The sequence below is a fragment of the Numida meleagris genome, chromosome 1 (assembly GCF_002078875.1).
Source record: "Numida meleagris isolate 19003 breed g44 Domestic line chromosome 1, NumMel1.0, whole genome shotgun sequence".
In the NCBI taxonomy this organism is placed as follows: domain Eukaryota; kingdom Metazoa; phylum Chordata; class Aves; order Galliformes; family Numididae; genus Numida; species Numida meleagris.
This window is the reverse complement of record NC_034409.1, coordinates 135,985,389-136,002,143: the sequence shown is the minus strand read 5'-3', so window position 1 is coordinate 136,002,143 and position 16,755 is coordinate 135,985,389. Positions and strand designations below refer to the sequence as shown.

The 16,755-nt window shown below is 36.9% G+C and overlaps 1 protein-coding gene across 3 annotated transcripts in view; it reads right to left on the bottom strand.

Moving 5' to 3' along the window:
* Window positions 1-16,755, bottom strand: part of MYO16 (myosin XVI) — a 363,109-nt gene that overhangs the window by 195,967 nt on the left and 150,387 nt on the right. For all 3 annotated transcript variants that reach the window (XM_021415119.1, XM_021415129.1, XM_021415137.1), the window contains 2 exons: window positions 7,826-7,950; window positions 3,854-3,979 (listed from right to left, as the gene is read on the bottom strand). In XM_021415119.1, the coding sequence (XP_021270794.1) occupies window positions 3,854-3,979; window positions 7,826-7,950 (251 nt within the window). The remainder of the gene's footprint in view (window positions 1-3,853; window positions 3,980-7,825; window positions 7,951-16,755) is intronic.

Below are 16,755 nucleotides of genomic sequence, written 5' to 3'. Positions count from 1 at the left end.
CATGATGATAATATATTGGATGGAGGCTGGAAGGAAAAAAATCAGTCCAAAGACTGAAAACATTACTTAAGATAGTATGCCTCTTAGTATAACTGAAGTGAAAGAATGGATTACAAATGAACTTTGAAAAATATGAATTAAAAGTATACAAAACTCTTCACAGGAAACACAGTAAAAGATTCAGGGAATACTTTGTGACTACCCCATTTTAAAATATATTTCCTTCTTCATTTAAATCTAATGTCGTAGATTCATTTAAAAATGAAATTGTAAAGAACACAGTCTATGACACCTTAAAATGGCTGTCTTTCCACTGTAAGCAAGGATGGTACAGCATCGAGGTAACACCAGACAGATTTTATACAGACTTCTAATAGAGTGTACAGTTTATTGTACTAAGACTTTCAAGTGAAGCTTTTAAACAAAGCCTACTACAAATACGCATTACAAGAGGGTGAAACTGTAAGGGCCAGAGTCAACAATTTGTATCAATGCCTTTCCTGGGAAACACAAATATTTTTGGCTAAAAAATAACTCATTTCTCATAAATATATTTTTATTTAAAACAGACTATCTCAAGTTATGCCTTCACTAAGGTTATTCTCATTCTGCCATATTTTTTCCCAAAAAAGTAACATTTCTCACATTTGACTATAATTAATGACTCAAAACAGAAATGTAAATACAATATGAACATGAATTCTCATTAAGGCTAAATGTTTTTCAAAATTACCATAAGAAAGGAAATTTTAAAAACATTTTGATAGCTTAGCTATAGTATGAATTACTTTCCCTGACATCACATAAATTGCTCTTGATAAAGCTATTTCAATGATTTAGTAGTTTCTTACAACGGAAATCCATATTCAAGTCATGCTTATTTTCTAAATAGGGAAGGTAATTCATCTACAGTGAAAATAAAGTATCACCAAGTTGTATTATTAACGCTACACAGGGAAGACTCTTGCTCTGTATTAATTTTAATGACAAAGAGTGAAATGTTACCTCATTTGTGCGAGGAGTCAGGGACCAATGATGAACATAACTGGTCCCTGGCTCCTCACTGAAAGCTCTGGGAATAGTGTGAATCACTGCTACCATCACTTGGGACATAAAGGGAGACACAGTTCAAAGCTTCTGTGCAATAGTAGCTCAAACCCAAGATCACATGCCTGCAATTCCATTGCTTCTGAGTAAGAGTTTTCTTGCCCTTCTGAAGTCAGAACACAGGTAGTGCAAGTATGTGTCTACCTGCAGTATAACATCAAGATCCAGAAGGAACTGCAAAAGTACTGAACCTTTATTAGAACTACAGAACAGCACTGTACAGGATGGGATAAGCGAAATAAAACTACAGTACACACAAAATGTCACCGATGTCTCCCTGGCTAACAATACGTGTATTCAGTGCATTTTTGCAGACAACTGTTCTCTGTAAATTTAACCATCCAGAAATTTATTTCAGAGTGCATATATTAACGCACATATATATAGGTACATATATATATTGATATATATATACACATGCACATCAATGGTTTAATCTATTCTGAAGGCATACTGAGTTTTCATACTGTTTAACAGTAGATAAAGGGTATCTCAATAGGAGAAGCCTATATCCCAGCAGAATTAACTGGTATCAAATGCACACATTTTCACAATTGTTTTACTACATCTTTGTTAGCAAGAAATTAAATTCTTGCTAAAAAATATTATTTACTTTTTGAAGACCAAAAAGAGTTTGGAAGATGGTTATTCTATTAAAATGAGAACACACACAGTAAGAAGAAGCATTTATGTCATATTAATAACTAAGAGGACATTGGTCAATATATAAGTACCAAACTGTACCCTTAAATGTGTGCAAACCTAAAAATATATACCTAGGAGTCCTCTAAAGAAAGCACTCTGACAGCTGCAGTACATTATGCTTAGAACATACTCCTTAACATGTGCATCATTTGCAGTGAAAAAGCCAAAAACCAAACCAAACCAAACAGAAACAACAACAAAAAACCACAGAAAAAAAGCAATCCTGGCTTCCTATTCAGACCACCATGGATGTCACAAAATCAGCTGCATCCCACCCCTTGTATCACAGCATCTGCATCCTATAATTCACAGGTTTACTCAATGGAGTACCAAAAAGCAATTGAGATATGAGAAACTGACAACAAATCCTGCTTCTCCTTGATCATTGACTAGAGATTCAGCTAAATGAATGGCATTTTCTCCACTGTAATCAGAAATATTATTCGTCGAGTTGATACCCCAGCAGAAGCCTGAGGGGAATTTTTCTTTAAGCGAGTTGCTCCAAAAGTAACGTCTCCTATTTATTTCCATGAAAACTATACAAGATACAAAGAGCACAATAACACTGTTGGATAGAGCAAATTCTTAGCTTCAAAGCATTATTTTTCAACATAATCACCACCATTAAGCATATGTTTTCAGAAGTGATGAAAAACAGCCTGCATGCCACACTACTAAAAATCTACATCAGTGGAGGTGACCCACTGTTTCACAGTTGCTACGATGGTCACTACTGAACTGCATCAGCCACTGCCTCACGGTGGTCACATCCACTGGTTGGTCTCCAGAAACATTCAGCAAGTGTCAATGAATGTCAATGGGTGCCATTTTTTTGACATGGAGGAATTCCATGACACACTTTTGCTTCACACACTTCATGTCTGGCTTCCATGTCAGACAACATTATGTCAGACCACCCCTCTGCTGTCATCTGTTGCAACAAAATGTAATGGAATATTGGTGGGAAGGTCACACCAACATATGCCTCTGATGTCATGGGCCAACAGAATAAAATAGGAGGTATTACTTTCATAAAAGCCCTCATATATTAATTAAATAATAAAAAAACCTGAACAGATTCCTGTCTAGGAGCAACCACACTTGCTATTCTGAGTTAGATTTAAAAGCTGATAGTCAAAGTGACAAAAATAGGCATTGAAAGATGGCAAAGTACTGAAAAAAAAGGGTAATGGCTTGACAGCAATTCACAACATTTTCTGACCAGCCCTGTATGTCCACATCCAGCGTCAGGAAGCCCAGCCCTGTCATCAGCCAGTATCTGAAGAGAAGAGAGCAATTCATGTTCAGAGCAACACTGTGAAGCTCAGCATTGCGTCCACAGCAAAGTACGTCCCACCCCTCTTCATGAAAGATAAAGAGAGGAAAGGATGAGTTTTCCAGGAGCTGCAACAGAAAGCTGGCATAAGAAAGGGCAGTAATGAGGGAAGCCAAGCTAGGATGGCTTTTGGAGGTTTTTGGAAGGTAACTGTGGTAAGTGGTGATTTGTGAAGGTCAGTGGGAGCTGTGAGGAGCAATTCTGAGGTGGTCAGACATAAGAAAGGAGCACTGAGCATTTCCTGTGAGAGCAAGGGTGAAAGAAATGTGAAAGCAATGGCCTCCAAATCCAGCTGAGGCTTCCACAGCTCAGTGACTGGAAAACTTTGAATGCAGCAGCTGTGCTAAGTGGATCCTGCACATTCATCTACAGAAACATACACAGCAAACAAACTAGCTAAAATTAAGAATTTGACACCAGAATATAAGAAAACAAAAGTGATTATTTTGGCTCCTTTTCAAATTTCAGTGCAAATTTAACTTTTGCTGGAGACAACAGCTGTTGATTTTAAAGAGCCACATTGAATTGAAAGCTTTATGATGTTTATTCTCAAATGATCTCTGTCATTTTCCATATGTCACTTATAGTACAGAAAAGCTTACTTTTTTCACATTAAGAAAAGAATAGTCTCCCTGACGTAAGTGTATTTGTTATTGCTACACAAGACTACCATAAAGAGAAGGAGATGAAAAAAACATGCTTTACCTGTCCATACTTTGCAGCTAAATGTAGAGGTGTCCAGTATTGATTATCCACCACATTGAGATCAGCCCCATGATCCAGTATCAAAGATGCAACATTCTTGTAGCCATTTGCACAGGCCACATGCAGCTGGAATATGAAAATATCTATTTTGAAGTTCTCAGAAAAAAAAAAAACATTAGGTACTACTGTATATCTTAGTTGCCTCACAGACCTAAAAACAAAATACATGTCAGAACATTCTAGAACACCACAGAATAATCTTATTTAGCATTTATAAACAAAACCCAACCCCTCCCCCCAAAAAAAGAACATCATCTTACTGACATCTGTTTAAACAACTTAGTCTCACTAAACCATTTTCATACAGCTTCAAGCAAACATGTAGTACCAATTTCAAACACATTCACAGACTTCACAAGCCCAGGTATATTCACACACTGCAGCAGAGCTTGGCCTAGGCCTAACTTTCTTCTGTGACAGTTCAAACATCCCAGATGTGAGCTGACGCTGAAATGAATTCAACAACACATCATCAAAACACACTGACTTCTATGATTCTATGACTTTTCCACACAAAATCAGTTACAAAGAACATCCTGAAAAACACCACAGAGATTTTACTTCTTCTATTGCTTCACTAGATACTTCATTATTTTGAGTGGTATTGCTTTAATAGTTTTAGTTAATTTTATGCACCAGGAAACCTCATTTCAGAGTTACCATGGGACAGAGAGAGGGGGAAATACAGTAACAGAATGATAAAAGCTGCAGTCAGGAGGTCCCACAGCATACCGTCCTGTTAAAACAGGGACAACTTCACAGGTGGTTGTACTTGCTTGGGGCTTGTTGTTTGGAGTAGCCAAGGCAGAATGAGAGACGAGGTCCTGAGGACTGCAGTGCCAAGTGAAAGAGGCAGTTCAAAAATGTCTTTGTTAAAGGGTGAGTTGAGAAATTGGGTTCATAGAGAAAGATACGTTAGGGCAATACAAATTAGTTGCTCCAGTACTAATTAAGTGAAAGAGGAAACACAATAAGGAATAGGGGAAAACTGCCACTTGCACATTTTGGTGGAAATTGTTCTCTCCACTGCAAGGGACTGGAATTATCTTTATGGTCCCTTCCAATCCAAGCCATTCTATGATTCTATGGTTATGAGTGGTGTATAACTCTGTTGAGGCAGATACCTCACATAACCAGAATGATTCAGCTTGCAGCTCAGTGGTGCTTACTTTCTCATCACTCTCTGCTATGTTTCCAAACATCCCCTCCACTCCTGGAAACAAAGGGGACAAAATTTGCACTTGGAAGGTAGTAGGATGTAATTCCCCATCACAGTCAGAAAAAAACAATCCCAGTGAAGGTCAGTGAAAACAGGGTTAAGCAAGATTGTAGAAATGGAGAGCTGAGATTAAAGGGGGTAACCCATAAGCCAAAATAATGTAGCCTAACTACATGGGTTTTTCCACCCTTTGAAGCATTGTTAGCCTAAGAGATGATTTCTCTGAGAATCTGAATGGATGGCATAATGGCAAGAAATGTCTTGCAATAAACCTCTTACTAGAACTGTGTGGTTCCAAAGTCTCAATAAGAACAGAAGACACCAAAACCTGTCCAAGATATTATTTGACACTATTTTTTTTATTTCTGGTTCAGCTGCACCTGCAAAGGATGCATAAAATTTTCTTTATGAACATTTCTGATGCAAAAGGATGAAATACCTTACAGCCCATCAAAAATCTTCCCTGGAATGGGGGCAGAACACCAATTCTGTACACTACAAACATTCTAACTTCAAATATACAGAAACCTCAAAAATTTCTATAATTTGATACAGCTTCATCCTTCTGTTTTTAACAAAAGAAATTGCATTTTTGATTCAAACATCAATTTGATAAGTGCTATTTTAAAGCAATTTAAAAGCTCAGAGGACAAAGGAAGCGTTTGTGACTGAAATCTTTCAAAAAAGTATCACAGGAAATTTTATTAGAAGAATTGGTTTCACCACATATCTTTCTGTGTCTACGCTTCATAAACACATATGAATGTGCTGTGATTCTGAGAGCGTGTGCCTACATGTCATCAATATTTCCTTATTAATCCTAAATTACACATGGCATTAGATCATGTATGAAAAAAAGGTTGTGACATATAGATTAAAAATCCCAGAGGAAGAAGAAGTAGGACTCGGTGCCACTCTTCTCTGAGTTTGCCACCACAAAGAAAAGGGTTTATGCTTGTATCCACTGGTAGATGCGGGTTGTCCAGAGATATAGCACTAGAACATCTAGTTGAGAAGTGAGCTGGTCTAAACATTTTTTTCCAACTCACTGCTCTCTGCTCAGGATACACAGCTCCTATTCCACCTCCATGGTACCTGATATGTTGCTTAGCAATCTGCACTGAAGATTTAGAGTCAGACTTGTTTTAGGATAGTCTTGTGCAACAGTGATCTTTCCAACTGGCAGTGAGATGGACATGGCTTGTCACTACATTGAAAAGTTTATCTTCTTTATATTTTCCATATAAAATAAAGAATGTACTGCTGACTATGGCATACAGTACACTTTCCGAAACGGAGAATATGTGGTGAATATAATATGTATTCGAATGATTACACTCAGCAACGAGTGAAAGCATATGACAAAAAACAGTATTACTTTGGGAAAAAAAGACTTGTCGAATGTCAACCAATACAATTAAAGCAACAGACTTAGTTTTTGGCAGAGTTTCAAACAATTATATTAAAATTGTATCATCTTAGAGTCTATGAACAGAAAATACATCTCATTTTCTACTTACAACTGACATCTATGTTGTTTTGTCTGTACTGATAGATTTAGAGTAACAAAAACTGTTCCCAGAGCCCTTTGATACACAAAGAGTTATTACAGACTGGCTGACTCCACAACCATGAAGAGACAGAACAGTCTAACAAATTCAGCATTTCTCACCAATTTGTATGACAAAACTTTCACATAATAGAAACATCAAACAAAATCAAAATTATCCACTCTGTAGCTACTCGTGGCAAGACTATGAAGGAATTCCAGAAAGCAAATTTCAACATAAAAGCTGATAAAAGAAAAGCATCCCATTGCTCTGCATCCACACTAAAAAAAAAAAGAAAAAAGAAAAAAAAAAACAACCAAGAAAGAAACTATCCAGCATGCTTTTCTCCTGGTACATGCAGCACTTTTAAACACGTTTCACACATGCGCTTCAATTATTCCTGCTAACTACCAAAAAGGTTTCATGCAGTGAGGCCATCAGACAAATTGGTGACTTGGTTAAACTAAGCCAATTCAGATCAAAGTAGCAAGAAGAGCAAAATGCAAACAACTTGCATTTTACTATGGGTTAACAGCCTGGCTTAAACCTATCAGGAAAGTGGAAGTTAAACATAATGCTTTTTACCCTGGGAAAAAAAAAATAAACAGATTGATGATCAGTGAAAGAATGTACAATGAGAACCTACAATTAAAAATAACATGCACATTTGGAAGAATAATTACCCATTGATAAGGTGGAGGCTTCATAACACTGGTTCAAGAAGGCAAAACTTCATGAAATAGTGTTTTAGACTTGCTCAGACAGAAGATATGGGCATAAAACACTCATCACTCAGAGAAGCTTTAGGGCCTGTCTTACACAGAGCATCAGTTTTTAAGTATTCACTCTAGTTCTAAAATACAGAGCGCACTATTTTTCTTGCTGCTGTGTTGCATGTTCAGTGGCTAAGACCAAGAAAGTTGCCACTGACACACAGACACCGCACTCATCTGTTTCAAAACCTGTACTGAGCAGGGCATTGACACATCTGTTTTCAAAAGGCCAGATGAGAACCAGTATCCTGTACTGCCTCATTTCTTCTCTTACAGAACAGCCTCGCATCTACACTTGCATTTTCACTATTACAGTTGAACACGTGTATTCACAGGGCTGGAACGCAGAATGCTACATATTCCTACTCACCAGGGTAACTCCTTCATCATTCTTCTGATTCACACTTCCTCCACTTGATATGAGCTGTCGGACATCTGTAAGCATAGTCATAGCTCTCTGTATCTTCATCTGGCGCAAGGAATTCAGCTCAACACCTGGAAACATGAAAAGTATAAAACCTTCTGTTATTTTGTTCATCAGTAAAGAACATATATGATTTTGATTTTGTTTCCTGGGTTTATAAAAGGGTAGTCAACATTTAATAAGAATTCACTGTACGTTTACAGAACGTGTCTCCTTGCTTATATTTACCAACAAGATTATTCGTATCCTTATTTATCTGCATTGCTTGGATGACTTAACATCAGTCAACAGTATTAGACAAATGAGCCAGATGCCCTATTGACTGGCAAGAACAAGGCAAAGTAGTTGGAATACCACTAAATCTGTTGAAACTGAGAAATAAGGGAGCTGATACAAAAAAAAAAAAAAAAAAAAAAAAAAGAGAGAGAATTAAACACTTCAGAGAAGCCAGTCCAAGTCTTTAGGACTTCTTTAATGAATATTATTTGAGGCAGCATTCTGTCACCCCTGAGTATGTACTGCCCCAGACTAATGTCTCAAATCTGTCAACTCAGTTCTTTGAGTTTGAGACATTGTGAACTGAAGCAAGTGATATTGAAACTCAACAGTTTTTTATTTGCTTGGGTTATTTTTAGCCAGGATTAGCTTTCCATCTGGACCACTGCAAGTCCCATAAACCAAGAGAAAATGTGGTCTAGAGGCAGAAGCAAATGAGAGGGGATGAAAGGAATGAAGAGCTGTGTCTGTTTGAGTCAGCACTGCTATTGAAAGAAACACTTGTCAAAGTACAGCTTTAAAAGGAAGATAAGCAAGGCGGTCTATAACCAAAAGAAAGCATGGCCTTCAGTCTGAAGAGAGCTAAAATTAAAAACAGAGTACAGCAAAATTGCTAAGTGGTTAAATTAGCAACTGGCTGTGGCTTGATTGGAGGATCTAACCAAAATTCAGGGCTTGGTTCTTCCACACGTAACTTCCAGTGGTCATTTACATCCATATATAGAAAACATAATTTAAGTATGAAAATCTTGCCTCTCTGTCCTGGTCACGTCATAACAAAAAACATATAAATAAATGACTTCTTGATTCTCTTCCATATTTGTCAGTGAGCTTAAAAGTGACAAATAATAAATTAAATGAAATAACATGTACTTAAATATTTTTGTTTTTAATATTCATTTTATGTTTACTTTTCAACAATTCTTTTTTTACATTACTAGAACAACTGAAGCATGTTTCAGGTTAAAAGTATATTTAAAGTCTTCTAGTTTACAGCTACACTGGAAGTCATCTAAATGGGTACACTACATGCAGTTCAACAAATAAACTCATTCATTGTTTTCCCTCTAATGTGCTATTCTACACACTGCTCTGTGTTTTGAACTTTATTTGCATGGAGCACTTCAAGTTTCAGCTCTGAGGTGAAGTGTTCAGGGTGTGAACACGGTCCTGCTGGCCACATTTACTTATCTCACACTTTCACACCTGCCACCTAGCTGATACTAAGTGACACCAAAAGTAAAACACAAAGGTGAACCTGAAAATGTCTCATTTTCTGTATCTGCACTAAAATTGCGCTCTTTCACAAAAATGCAATTCAGACAAATATTTATTAGTATTGATAGCTTAAAATAGATAGCCAATCAAAAGCAGAATGCGTTAACATACTATGTTCACTGATAGTTGCTAGACTGGGATACAGCATGGATTTCATATATGACATTCTGAGTACCTCCTAAGAATCAGTGTTTCATTTTGCCAGAACTGAAGTTTTTATGCCTTCATCACATTTCACAGTAATGACTTAAAGCTACCTGATGGCATTTACAAATTACTGATGTCATTTTTTTCATTTTCTCCCTAGCTCCTGCTTTTTTCAACAGTAAGTTGATAGTTTAACTTTTTAGTGGCAGAACTCTCTCAAATACAGAAGTTTCAATTTCCAAAACGCTAAGTAGTATAGGACTACATACACATAAAATTAGTGGTAATTCACGGCATTGACTCACTCGTTAAACACACTGCATAGACTGCAAAGCTGAAATGAAACTTGCCTGGCCATGATAAAGCTATTTCTAATGTAGTCATATAAAATATATGAAAAACATAAGTATAGCTTTATACCTGATGAAGAAGGCCATTTTTAAGACAGAAAATATGTCAATTTTTGTCTTCTTTTTGTCTCTGTAAAGAAATTACAGTGCGTTTTTTTGTTGTTGTTGTTTTTTTCAAGAAGAGAAGCAACAGCCCTTTGGCCTGTGCACAACACCTCAAACACTCAAAAATGGAATCTATGCTCACAGTTTAAAAGCTACTTTTCCCACATGAAAGACTGATAGTGAAACAGCTATTATTGTGCTGTTTGAATGGCTACAGGTTGTACAGCTACAGGTTGAGTGCACAGGTGAACTGAGTCCACTCAGCCTTTTCTTGCAACCTACAATGGACTTCAGATCAGCGTGGTCAGAAAACTACCGTGTCACTGTGTTCTTATTCTAACTGTGCAATATTGATCCTTGCCGTGAAAACTGCATTTGGTAGCACCTTGCTGCTTTCCATACAGGTCTCCAAAAAATGAATTGTTGAAAATTTAACTTTGCTTATAGTGAAGGAAGAAGCAAGAATCAGCTGCATCCTTTGCTCTATCACACATGTAATATATACCCATCAGCTTTGAGAAGACACACAAACAATGCTACATAACAACAAAAGGCACGATCTATGTGAATCTCGTGATGACTTCACTAGATTCCAACAGCAGTTATACAAAGAAACTATACACATTTCATTAGGCAAATAGCAGTAAGCTCTCTGACAAGTGAGCTACCATAGTGGTAAGTTCCACAAGCTACGTTTTAGCAACATCCAAAGGACTTTTGAAAATGCTAACAGAAGCAAAAGAGATCTCTTCCTCTGCAGAACAAAACCTAAAAAAGAAAAATAACATTGGACTTGGGAGTGATGGCTTCTCCAATGTGGAGATGAGAATCATCTTTCCCAAGTGTGCACATGTACCATTTTCAGAGACTCAGACAAGCAGATGTGGTTGGGAGCTGCCTTCCTTTAATCAGTTCTGCTGAGTTCTCTCTCCCTCCCCATGGGGTGATAGTTTTCATGAGTTTAGATGGCATAAAATAATGTTACTCATACATGAGTACTCATACTTCATGCACAGAATAGACTGCAATAGACTCTCACAATCTGAATCAAGGAACGACCTTCGTGTTGATTTTCAAAGGAAAAACACAGTTTAGATGTTCAGCTGAAATGGGACAACAGCCAGCATGAATAAATAGAGGAAGAAAACCAAACTGGCAGGTAGTATGGGAACAGTTCACATTAAAGAGTGGAAAGTGAGAAAAAAACGTGTTGGATAGAAAATAGACACCAAATACCCTGTAAAATCAGAACAAAAGCTACATGTCCTTGGAGTTTACAGGAGATGCGATGAAGAAGGAATAATTAAAGCAGCAGTGACCCTGCAGGGCACAGCATTTGGTTGTACTAGTCCTGATGACAGGCAGGATCATAACCTAAAAGCAATAAAATGCATTGCTTCTCCAAGTTTAAGAGAAACACCTGACAAAGCTATTTCAACTACTGTGGCTGTCCTACTCTATCAGGCATATGGTTATAAAACTGACAACTCAAAAGAATGTGAAAAACTCAGATAAAAAGGGGGAAGTAACTTTCAGAAGGTTGCAGCAGTAAATAAATACATGGCAAACAGAACTGAGAATTGCTATAAAAGATATTTGCTGCAGGAATGTGCAGTTCTTGGAAGTGTCTCCATCTGCCAGGTGAGCAACATTCTGTGACCAGTACAAAGCACTCTGCTCAAGGACACACAGCAGCCACTCTTTGACTGACTAGTTTGCATGTCTCATATCTGACAGGTGTAGACATCTTTAGGATTTGTCAATACCATCAAGTGTTGCAAACACAAATGTGCACTAACACCTTGAAACAGCTGTGACAAACCAAGCACTCCTCTTACTTCTGTCACCCCGTCTCTATTTGCCTTACTGCACAGAGCTGTAACTACAGCAAGGCGCTTTTCACCCCAAGTGGTGAGCCTGCCCATACTCCTCTGTAATTCCAGGGACACAAGGAATTTCTATTTTTCAGTATAGGATAGATGAGCTCGCAAACAATCCATGAGAAAAAAAATCACGGTACCATTCTCAGTACATTCATTTTTATTCGTTACATTATCTATGTGTAGATATCTAGATATCTATGTTACTTTATCCAGCTTTATTTGCAAAAAGTTTGAAAAGAACTTTACTGGCCACTTACCGGACAGCTTTATAAAGAGCACCAATTTTGTACAATTACATTGTTCAGCCACTCTTGTGCACATAGCTTAGCATTACATACAGCTGATGTTCAAAGTTCAGGATGTGAATAGATACATTTCAGCAACAATTACGTTGTGAGAAGGGAAGCTAATATTTTCAGCATGTACAGAAGAATGTATACTTGCAAAACTACTGTGAGTATAGCTCTAATTCACTGCAGAAGTACTGACTGATGGCTGTCGTTGTGTTCTGGGTGTCTGTCTTTAAAGCTGTCACTACATACGCTGTCAAAGCAAGTGAGGGACGCTTAGTAGGAGCTAAGCATTTCCTCCTACTCTGAAAATGGTACCAGAAATGAAATTCCTGTTTTCTCCTCAGACACTTCTCCACGTGCTTCTCACATGCTTTTTTCTCTCCTTTCTATAATAAGGATGTTGAAGACTCTTCTAACCAAAATCAATTACCTGGACTCACTCTTTTCTTCATTTCTATGATAACAAAAACAATTTTTGTAATTCCTTTTAACAGATGATTGGCCCAATCTCAAGAACTAATACTAAAGCATTCATCTGTGGACATGTCTTGCACTTTTGTTATTTTATTTGTACTGTTAATACTAGAATGCAGAAGCAAAGTAAGCGTATTCATTGTCTCTGGTAATTTATGCTAAGTATAATGTCTGCAGTGAGCTCATCATGTATTGTACTTCTATATTCAGTGTTTCTCTGCAAATTCTTAGTGTTATGGTTGGATGTGTTTGTGGGAGAGCTGTCAGAGAAGATTACTCAACAAGAGCCAGGAGGTGAGTGGAAACAAGGGCAAATCTCTTCACTGATCAGAGACCACAGGACCCAAAAAAGAAAATAGGGGACATCTGGCGATGGAATCAGGGCCAGCCAACAGTCTGAACAGAAAAGCCCATAGCTACAGATCAGGACAATTCTGAAGCCAGGAAGCCAAGTTGGGTCAGGGTCCTGCTGCACAAACATACCTTGGGCAAGGACCAAAGGCCTGAGCCTACATGAGGCTCTTCAGCCAAGAGATAAGTGAAAGATTAGGACAAAGATTCTTCCAGCTGTCCCACAACTTGGCTGTTTTCTCAACCAAGTGTTCCTATCTTACATGGTTTTACCATATTGGAGCTTGCCTTGAGTAAGAGCACCCAGACTCCCGGCAGTGCAGGGAACCTGTGGGTGTACTCAGAACACTAAAAATTTTTTTCTAACTTGCTAAAGGTAGATTTAGAAACTCTATAAACTTCGGTAATTCATTTCTGACAGCAACAGAATTAGATGGTTCATCAGTAGGCTCTTCAAAAGTATACTAATAGGGCATCCCTTGTTTCTGATGCTCTTCATAATACTTTTCAATTTTGTGAAGTCTATTAGTCGAGGAAATGCCTGTTTTCCTTCTGGTGTCACTTACAAAGCAGATCACAATCTACTGAGTATAAATTAAAATGTTAATTCAAGTGCCAAAAGTCTGCACAGTGAGTTTAAAGGCTCTCCCTTTGATAAAAACACGTGGGCAACAAAATGTTTCCATATGACGTATTTTTTCCTTTTCATTCACTATACATTTCCAGTCTGGAAGCACATAAATAGTAAGAGGAGTCTAAGACTACAAAGTCAAATAAAAAATATAAAAATTAAAGTGGTCTATGCGAACTTACTAGAAAACACAAAGGTCAAAGACAGATGAACACTCTTAAATATTACGTTTTCAATGTGTTGCATTTCCTATGTGCTTTATTTTTAGGAATTGAAGGGACCTACTGAAACATGATGTTTGGTCTTCCTGGTTCATACAGGCAACATTGTCACCTAAATTCTCTCATAATTCAATTTACTTCTATGCAGAAAATAGATTATTTGTGTGTGATAATCCTATGGGTAGGTGATTTCCTGTCAGCAGGGATAAAACCAAAAAACTCTGAACTACCCCGAGGCTGTTTAGTTTTGGTTGTCTATTTTTTTTTCTGTCAACATACTGCGTGAATATTACAAGTAGAAAATTTGTAAGAAGACATCCGGATCACTTCTCATATGGTTCTAAAAGTAAATATATATATGTATCAGGAGATTTAATTCAAGTTTAAGTTCACTGATCTTTAGTGCTCACAACGTGTATATGTTTACATTTTAGTCCATCTTCATTGTAGTATGTTAGCAGAAATTCCTTAATGCCTATGAAAAGCATTTCACAGCTGTAAATACTAAAGTCTACAGAAGTATTTTATGAAACAATACTGATCTGTAACAATGGCTTTTCTTGAGCACACCAAAGAAACAGTACATATTCTTTTCCAGTGTTGGATTACTAGATCTTTTTATGGGTTTCTACAGTACGACCTCAATCTTAGAATATTTTGGTATGTTTTCCTTAACACTTTTTTTTCATTACTAGCAATCAAACCCTGATGAAAAATATACATAACTGGGATTTTCATATCGCTTTTATTGTCATTAAAAAAGTGCCAGCATTGAGAAACGCACGCCCAGATGTGTTAGATGTAGACATTAGGTTTTCCCAGAATGATAAAATAATAGAATATCCCAAGTTGGATGGGACTCACAAGGATCACTGAGTCCAACTCCCAGCTTTGGTAGCACTGGGCCTTATAGGGGTGGCCTCTGCAAGAAAAGGCAAGAGGCTGCTTCGTGTTGAACGCAGCCTGTTCCAGATGGCTCCAATGGGCCCACCACAGCCACAGCTGAGCCCATTACTAACACTTGTACTGCAGTTAAACAGATCCAAGTTAATATTAGACTACAAGGCACAGACGCTATAAGTCATGATGATTCCCTCATCAACTATTATGGTTTTCAAGTACGGTAGACTATTCAAATACTTCAGAAGATATTAATTAAATTTTAACAATTAAGTGCAAGGGTAGTTGCACTGCATATAGTTGGAGAAGAAAAGCACAGACCTAGCAATATGTACAGGCATTTTGTCATTGATAACCAAAAGGTCAGCACTTCACACTATATTGAAGTTAAGGGATAGGATTGATCCACCCTATCCTTGTAAAGCTGAGACTGATGACTTGTTAACCTAAGTTGCCATTACAGTCAGCACAAAGAAGCAGTCCTGGAAGTCAGGTCTCCCTACCTAGCCTGGGTAGAAAGAGCTGAAACGAAACATGCAATTCCCATTTCTCTCCACTGACCAAAACAAAGTGTCTAGATTATTACCTTAGATTTACAGCTACCTAAAGTTAATAAGAAGTAGATCTCACTTTCAAAATGTTTTATTTTTGTTCCTATGGAAACTTTCCACATTCACAGTATCATTGTTTTAACAAGGAACAGTACTTCTATCTTCTGAAAAAGAAGCAACACAAGTAACATTAGAGTCATAAAACTCCACAGTTCTATATAAATCCTTTCAATACAGACACTTCACAAAGGAACTAGCAAATCTATTATTTTAATCTTTTAAAATCTTTTTAATTATATCTCTTTTTTTTAACCTATTTTTAAATCCGCAACAAAACTCAAAGAGAGACAAACAAAGGAAAGAGGAAGCATTTTCTGATGGATCCATGACAATAACTGTAAGCGGATTATTTCTTCTTTTATGGTACATGATAACATCATATCAGCTAAAGTATTTGAAGTATTTAAATTTCAAATATCTGCATTTCTCCGTGCAGTAACATTAATGCTAATACCTGACTTGACATTAAAATTGTTTAAAAAAAAAAAAAGAGTCCATGAACTACTAAAACATTACCATGCCCCAAGGAAGCAAAATTCTGATACACCTGGTTAATACCTCTGTGTTCTATTGTGTTCTACACTGAGTATAGGACCTGAAAATGAATGGGATTTCTTTGCCAGTTTTAACTTTTAAGTATCTGTTAACAGGATACAATTTAACTTAGTTAATGTTAAAGCAAATTTCTTATATGGAGGCACTGTTGAAATTACACATTTTTATATTACTACTCTTCTTTATTTCCATGTAATATATTTTCTTCAGTTTTATGATCAGCCACTTAAAACATTAAGGCAACCTAGTGCAGTCAAAAACTATACTACAAATTTCAATCCAGAACCCATACTTAAATTTGGAACTGGTAAAAAAAAAACACCCCTTTTCCAGTGCAGGTTCGGTCACCTGTAACATACTAATCATATTATATAATAAAAATCTAGCTGCAATATTTTCTCAATACAAAACCAAACTAACACTACTATTTTGAAATGTGTAAAAAAGTTTCATACATATTTCCATTCAGAAGATTGGCAGAGAGGGTATACATAACTCACTTCTGAAATGAAACAAAATGTGGAATCTGCTCCCCACACCATCCAATTAGTTGTTTTAAAGGCTTCTGCATTACTGCAGTTCTTCTGCTTTGAATTTACATTCTAGCATCTCCACATGAACAGGGAAAAAAAGAGATCTGACAACAACCACTAACACTAATGTACATTAGTTTTTCTAATCTGAACATACTGAAAACTTTTTTGATCATCTTCCCTCCCCTCATTTCCAAACTAATAGAGTTCCAGTTGCTTCAGCAATTATGTATGTCAAATCAATATCCATATGCTTCAACTTAATGTC